Here is a 7,683-nt window from a genome sequence, read left to right as displayed (position 1 = left end):
TGACATAACGTGTCATATAACCTGTTATAATATAGCCATAACACTGTCATAACATATATATTTAGACCTGTTGTGACAATTGCATTATTTTATGACTGCGATGTCGATGACAGCCTATGGCTAAATGCTCAAGACAGGCTTGATGCAAACTATTGCCTGCTAAACTTTTGTTTCTTTCATTCATTTCATGTGTTTCATTTGATTACAGTACACCCATGTTGTAATTATAACTGAACAAGACATGTATTCTTTGCATTAAAAGATTGTGAAAAATGTCTTCAAGGATCACCCCTTTGATCACACATGGGATATAAATGATGGAAATGGGATTTTCAGTCAATTTTGATGGATAGTGCAAGTGTATTGTCTAATGTCAAAGCAGTGTAATGTACTACAATGTACAGAACTGTAGCATATTCCATTCAAAGGGCCATTTAGAAACATGTATCTTGCTTTTTTTTAAACTATTGGATGAACTGGTTGTTAAAACAACTCAATTGAGAAGATATCATTATGTAGTGTTTTTGTGATTAAATCAATGTTCTCATGATATTTCACAGTAAATGTATTTTTTGGATCAATGACTGTGTGGTGACATATGACTCCAAAATGAATGTACAACAAAAGGTTTTGAATATAAGACTGGCTGCTTTACTAGTGTTACTATATAGTTTGGAGTTTTGTGGCATACCACATTGAGCTCTTCATTGGGTAGGCCCAGCCATTCTGTACCCCTCTATCGGATGTCACACTGGGTGACTCAGAGCTTTTCTCTCAGGATTTTAGTAATCCTGACAGTCCCCTGCAACAACGAGAGGTATTTTCTCATTTAAAAGAATGCCAAGCGAAACGTCTCTGTGTTACCAACCCACTTGGCATGTGTTACTAAGATAGTGGCTGCCATGGTCAGCTCAAAAGACGGCTATAATCGAATTAGCTTAATTACTTCATTACAAATGATGTGCCAGACCAGTCGTATATGGTCGCCTTAGAGAACATTGTGCTAAACAGAGCGTTGGAAGTTATGCGCATTGCGCTGCATAAAAAAACGTGTTTTCAATAGTTATGTGGTTTGAATAAGATAGTAGCCTATCTGTACAAAATCGAGTCGCATTTGTCGTACCGTGAAAACGTGTATCATAAAATTACACTTGACATTTTTGTTTTTCATCCAAACTAGGCCGAAGAGAAATATTCTTAATTAACCTACTCCTAACTGATCTTAATAAGCACTTTTAAATATATAGCACATGCATTAATGCATGGGAAAGTGGGGTACATTTATCCATTTTTTTTTTAACATTCAGCATAACTCCGTCAAGGGAATATGGGGTGTTTCTTAAAATGCTAACTACTGTGCTGCGAACTACGCAAATTGGAGCACGGGAGGGTCAAGAGTATGAGTCCAAATCAAATTATGCGAAAGGGAGCACGGAGGGCACTTCTCGAATATGTATACTCCGTTTGCCTGTTAAACTATCTGGTTAGCTACATTATTACGCTTTACATATAGCTAGCTGAAGGTTGTGAAGTAAAAAGGTTGTTTTGTGTATATCTTGATTAATCTCTCTCCATTGTTGTCCTGGCTGGAACACGGTTCAGGGAATGGGTAAATCCATAGTACGTCAATATGGCTATCACGAATAATTGCTACTATAGCTACCAGCGAAAAATGTCTACCTTGCATAACATTAGTTTAAGGTCATTTTGCCTGTTTTACTAGCTGGCTGGCTAGATAATTATGTTAGATTATTACAATTCACATATCTAGCTGATAATTATAAAGTAAAACGTTTTCTTTGTGCATATCTTGTTTTGTCTATTGTTGCCATTGTCCTGCCTGGGAGAAAGTTCAGTGGAAGCGTGAGGTAATACAGTACGTGGAGTCCGAGTGCTTCTCAAATGTATTGCTTTATACATTCTCCACACTCTCGTCCTCACAAGAACGTACTCAAGAGAACGTGGTCGGAGAATGCACTCGGAGCATGAAAGTGTGGAGCATGGCAATATGCGCATTGAGAAACACCCATGGTGTTATTTCTAACAAAGATATCAACATATATTTCAGGATGTTGAGGCCCTGTAAATAATCATGTCAACCTTACGGTTTTGAAAACATAGTTTGTCCAAAAGAAGTTTCTCTTGGTATAACATAACTGAAATTGAGCATGGGGACAGGTAAATTAAGCCACCTACACATTTCTGTAATGAATGAAATATTACCACATAATTTGTTTAAAAAAACACGTCTATCTTTAAATACCGCATAAAAAAACATGAGCTGGCACACACCCAGAGGAAAGTATTTTATGTAGAGGTGCTGACTAACAGCGAATAAACTACAAGCTATAAAAAGAAGGCACAGTAATGTCGAAACGTTGGTGATTTACCCAATAAATTACTATGAGTTTATATATAGAGTGTGTGACTCTCTTTATTTTTTATTTTGATAGCTTATATCTTTATTTCCAAAACACATTTCAACACAATCACAATCGCTTTATATATTTTAAGCATATTTTAACACAGGCGTAACATCTAACAAACAACTTGTACTTTTTAAAACACTTTTAACATTTGCCAGGCCCTGTTCTTACCTCATATCCCAGCGATAATGCCTGGCATCATTCCTGGGAAAGGCTTAACATCTAACAAACAAGTTGTACTTTTTTAAACACTTTTAACATTTGCCAGGTCCAGTTCTTACCTCATATCCCAGCGATAATGCCTTGCATCATTCCTGGGAAGAAAACACTTAAATTTGTTCAACTTGCCATTGTCTTAATTTACCCCATGGCCATTGGCTCAATTTACTCCAAGGCAAACATGTTTACTATACTAGCCCACACAGCTACATGGCTGCACTTTCATGCTAGGTTTAGGACCTCATATTGAATTTTATAGAGACCCCAACTGATGCACAGAACCATCTTTAAATTATCTACTTTGGTTTACATGCAAGCATCATGAAACCTCTTAACACAATAAATTAATTGGATTTGGTGATAATCCGTTTTTTGGATTTAATTTGTTTACCACTTTTTCCATGTAGTTTCTTCCTTCACATACTCCATGAAATGATAACCTATTCATAAATATTTGGTCAAATTATACATTTAGTGTATGGTTTCAAAGGTGGTTCAATTTACCCCTATAGCTCAATTTACCCAACTCTCACATATGTATAATCTCGTCCCCAGCCTGTTCTCTTGAGTCTAGGCTGGCGTTCATTGATGTATGGCTCGTTTCAAATGCGCAGTTTGCGTAGATCAGCTGTGGTGGGAGGGCGTTTCCAATTCTTGTAAAAAAAGAAGAAAGCTGTTAAGTAATCGGATTAAAGGGATTCTGGTTCAAATAGGAGGCCTGGACAGCAGTCATGCATTCCGTCGCAAGTGAACAGCGATATCGGATCTCCTTTGCCCATTTCACCAGGAAGTAAGGAAACTAGAAACACAGCCAATATGCCAGTTGATCTGAATGGGTATTGGAAAATGATCTCAAATGACAACTTCGAGGAGTACTTAAAGGCCCTCGGTGAGTTGTTACAGCATTTTTGGGGGATGATTCGTTGAAGGGGGACTCCAAACTTCAGTTAAATTGATGATGCGCAAGGATATTGCTGCTCCATACGTCGAGTTCCGTTGCATCAGGACCACTGCGCCCTGCGGTCAATATTGAGCTCTAAGCATTAATATACCTAGCTAACGTTATGGAATTTAGTATAGTTCAAAAGTGTGTTTATTGGAGCACGGGTGTAGATACTGACATATTGCTTGCGTTTGAAAGTGCTGCATATTTACAAAGTATCCCAAAAATAGCGAGATTGCTGGTATTAGATCCGGTTATGGCCTATACAGAAACATAGGTCATGAAAGTGATGTTAGGCTATAGATGACTGTAGCTCTCTCTCTCTCTCTACTCGCTCTCTCTCTCTCTACTCGCTCTCTCTCTCTACTCACTCTCTCTCTCTTCCCTTTTTTGGGGACCCATCACACAGATGTAAATGTTGCCATTAGGAAAATTGCCACCTTGTTGAAGCCTGACAAAGACATCAATCACGATGGTGACCACATAGTCATCAAGACCCTCAGTACCTTTAAGAACTACAACATGGATTTCCATGTTGGCAAGGAGTTTGAAGAGGATCTGTCAGGGGTGGATGACAGAAAATGCATGGTGAGTTGACAAGAACATTCCCATCACACATTCAGTTGTTGTTTATCAAAACGTATTTCTGGAGACTAGAGATACAGAACAAGGATTCATTTTGATGTTTCAGCAGTGGTTTGTCATATTCTCTCTAGTGTGAGATCACAAATGGCAGTCCTTATGTGTGCTCATCAATATTTGATTGAGGTACCACTGCGAACACAAGGGGCCTTGAGTTGAGGCTAAGGGGGAAGCAGTAGATTGCTGCATTAGAGAAGACACCGGTGTCCTTGAAAACATAAAAGGGCTTTTCACACTACTGAGCCGAACAGAGCAGAGCCAAACCTAGCTGCACTGAGCTGGCCTAGTTGGGCATCCACGTAGTTGCTGGAACTGCTGAAAAGGACAATGTGAAAACGAATAGATGTTTTGTCAGGAGATCTGAGAAAAACTTGTATGATACAATTTTTCTTCTGATAAGATTTTTTTTCCCTGGGACCTGATTAGGATCTGCATATTTTTCTCCCCCCAAAAAAGAACAGCCCTTGTAAGCCTGTAGGCTGATTTCTTTCCAAGCCCATAAACCATTACCTTGTGGGCGGCTGCAAATACCATCAGGGAATGGAAGTCCTTTATTGGCCACTGGGCCAACTATATTCTGTATTGTTGTAACTTACCATTTGTGAGACTTTGCTATATCTATAACTTTACGACACCTTTATGACTATTTATAGAGTTTAATCCTAACTTGTTTATGTAATGAAAGAACTGGTGTGTATAATATATGGGAATTATTGAATATATACTGTATAGTCATTATTACTTAAAGGAAAAGTGGACCCAAAAACTATATTTTGGTATTTGTTTCATTAGTCCATTGTTGACATAGTCCCAAAAAGTTTTCAAGATATGTAACTTTCAAAATACAGCCGGTGAATTCAAGTCGAACCACCTAGCCTCCATCTCCCATCGAATTGTGGTATCTAAAGGGTTTCATTCCTATGCTGTGAGCTCTGAGCTACAGAGCTGTCTGTCCTCAGAAGACCCCTTCCAGAGCAAAGGGTGAGGGAACAGACTCCTAAGCCAAAAAGGACATTGAAATCGGGAGGATGCTCAGAGAGGTGCGCCGGAGTAGTGCGTTATCGAACAGCTGAAGGCCTAGTTTTCCCATGGTGCCCCAGGTTAATGAGTTAATAATTGCTTGATTCAGTTAATCACGCAATTAGAAACTTTAATCATTCGATGAACAACAGTCGTCACATTAACTTATGCAACGTCACGACACATGCGTCTGTTTGTAAGTCTGTAAGTTGTTATATATTCCTGCACACTACTGTGTGTGTGTGTGTGTGTGTGTGTGTGTGTGTGTGTGTGTGTGTGTGTGTGTGTGTGTGTGTGTGTGTGTGTAGGGCATGCTCCTATTTGCTAATTGACAGTAGAATGCATAATGTTGTCTGTCCTCTCTCTCTGTAGACCATTATCTCATGGGAGGGGGACAATCTGGTGTGTGTGTGTGTGTGTGTGTGTGTGTGTGTGTGTGTGTGTGTGTGTGTGTGTGTGTGTGTGTGTGTGTGTGTGTGTGTGTGTGTGTGTGTGTGTGTGTGTGTGTGTGTGTGTAGACCACTATCTCATGGGAGGGAGACAATCTGGTGTGTGTGCAGAAGGGAGAGAAAGAAGGAAGAGGCTGGACCCATTGGGTGGAGGGGGATGAGCTTCATCTGGTAAGAGAACACATTCATTCATAGCATTTAAATGCAAGTCTTCTTCCTCAGTTCCTGATTTCACTTTTTGTCACAACAGATCTCAGATCAGATGAACATGTAAGACAATAAATAGCATAGATGAAAAACATTTATTCAAAGCTTTTGTGAAAATATAGCTGGTTTCTGGCTTTGGTAACCTCACAAAAAAAGATTTTAACTAAGTGTGGACCACCAGGGCAAATACTCCATGACAAAATTCCTACACTTTGTGGATAGAATTGGAGTTTAGGGACCCTCAATAAAATAGTATATTTGTAGTGCACCTCTAGTGTACCCATACATAAACATTAGTAAATCTACTGACCTCGACAATGACCACCGTATGACCACTTTCATTACCTTGTCATTACGGATTTTCATTGCTATGATTATTGTCATCAAAGCTGAGTAAAAGGCATCTGACTGCCAAATTATTTAGTCAAAGTGATTCTAACAGATGTTCGCAATTAGTAGCCATGAAATTATTCATTAGCAGAGTGGCTCCCTGGAGTCACTAAGCCCAGGAACACTGAACAGCAGCTGCCTCTGCTGGTTAAAAATATAACTGCAAGTACATGTGCTTTGCCTTTGGTTTTCTCCATAGAGGAGATTGATTACTGTGAACATTTTTGACATCTTCACAGCTGTTTACCTCAATTAATGATGATAGGGTGGTATACAAAAACAAATAAATAATGGGATTTATTAAAAATCCTGTTTAATCTCTCGATGAAACATAATTTTACCTTCTGTTCACTCTGCAGGAGCTGAGAGCTTGTGGAGCTGTGTGCAAGCAGGTCTTCAAGAAAACCTAAACCAGCACTGGAATTACAGAATGGCGCCCCCTACCTGAGCGCTCAAGAGAGACACAGACACAAACCAACCCTGTGACAAAGAACCCTCTAATACACTCATCCATCCATCCATTCAACCATCCATCCATCCACCCACCCGCCCACCCATCCAATCATCCATCCATCCATCCTTCCATCCTTCATTCCATCAATCCTTTCACATTTCTTTCCATCATTCAAACTATTCAAACTAACAGACAGGGGTGATGTATCTCTCGATCACTTGTACTGTAACTCTGTCTCAGGGTGAGAGCCCCTTTGATTGACATGTTATAGGTGTGTGGATACATTAACACTGAAGTACGTGTAGTAGGCTTTGTGATTAGTGCCTCAATCTCTAATGGTGTCCTGAGTTTACAACTGGGGGTGAACTTGACCAGAAGGAAGGAGGGTTTTAGTAGAGTGAAAAAGAAAATGAGGGTGAGAGAGGTAAAGAATGAAAATGAAATGGAGAGACAGCAGAAGATGTGACAAATAGCTCCCAGGCCTGTGCAGTTGAGACATCATCACCGTCTTAGTAGAAAACTTTACAAGTACTAACGTGTTCAGGAAATAACAGCAGACTTTGTCTGTGTTTTTCCTCAATTCATTTGGGAGTGTCCCCTTGATAGGAAAAAATCACTCAATAAATGAATCTCAACAATGTGGTCTGTCTGTGAGAGTTTTTGTCTTTAAAAGTGAGAAAACAAACAGAAATGTTTCTTTCACCAATGTAAAGTCAACTAATATTTGGGCCATGAGCGAAGCAGCAAAATTCATTCAAACACAATATTTTTTTAAATATAAAAAAAATCTGTAAGTAAAGAATACAAATAAATACAAAAAGATGCTGTGATCATGTAACCAGGAAAACAATCAAATACAATAAATCATTGATTTACAATATGTAAATCGTTGCTCTTGTTTTCCTTTTAATAGGATGTCGGTGGGCGGAGCCA

The 7,683-nt window shown here is 39.1% G+C and overlaps 1 protein-coding gene across 1 annotated transcript; it reads left to right on the top strand.

Moving 5' to 3' along the window:
- The first annotated feature begins 3,319 nt into the window (after positions 1 to 3,319).
- LOC118402562 (retinol-binding protein 1-like) lies at positions 3,320 to 7,392 on the top strand. The gene is made up of 4 exons (XM_052477126.1): positions 3,320 to 3,534; positions 3,998 to 4,176; positions 5,769 to 5,870; positions 6,656 to 7,392. Exons 1-4 carry the CDS (start codon positions 3,462 to 3,464, stop codon positions 6,704 to 6,706), a joined length of 405 nt encoding a protein of 134 aa, XP_052333086.1. The 5' UTR covers positions 3,320 to 3,461; the 3' UTR covers positions 6,707 to 7,392.
- Positions 7,393 to 7,683: the final 291 nt, after the last annotated feature.

The sequence above is a fragment of the Oncorhynchus keta genome, chromosome 23, assembly GCF_023373465.1.
Source record: "Oncorhynchus keta strain PuntledgeMale-10-30-2019 chromosome 23, Oket_V2, whole genome shotgun sequence".
Lineage (NCBI taxonomy): Eukaryota > Metazoa > Chordata > Actinopteri > Salmoniformes > Salmonidae > Oncorhynchus > Oncorhynchus keta.
The sequence above is the reverse complement of the archived record's forward strand: the minus strand, read 5'-3'. Positions and strand labels throughout refer to the sequence as shown.

Bases quoted from the DNA above. Each gene is read 5' to 3' on its own strand.
- LOC118402562 (XM_052477126.1), top strand. From the start codon at position 3,462: ATGCCAGTTGATCTGAATGGGTATTGGAAAATGATCTCAAATGACAAC. The intron at 3,535-3,997 runs GTGAGTTGTTAC...CCCATCACACAG, and splicing joins GGAGTACTTAAAGGCCCTCG to ATGTAAATGTTGCCATTAGG. The intron at 4,177-5,768 runs GTGAGTTGACAA...GTGTGTGTGTAG, and splicing joins TGGATGACAGAAAATGCATG to ACCACTATCTCATGGGAGGG.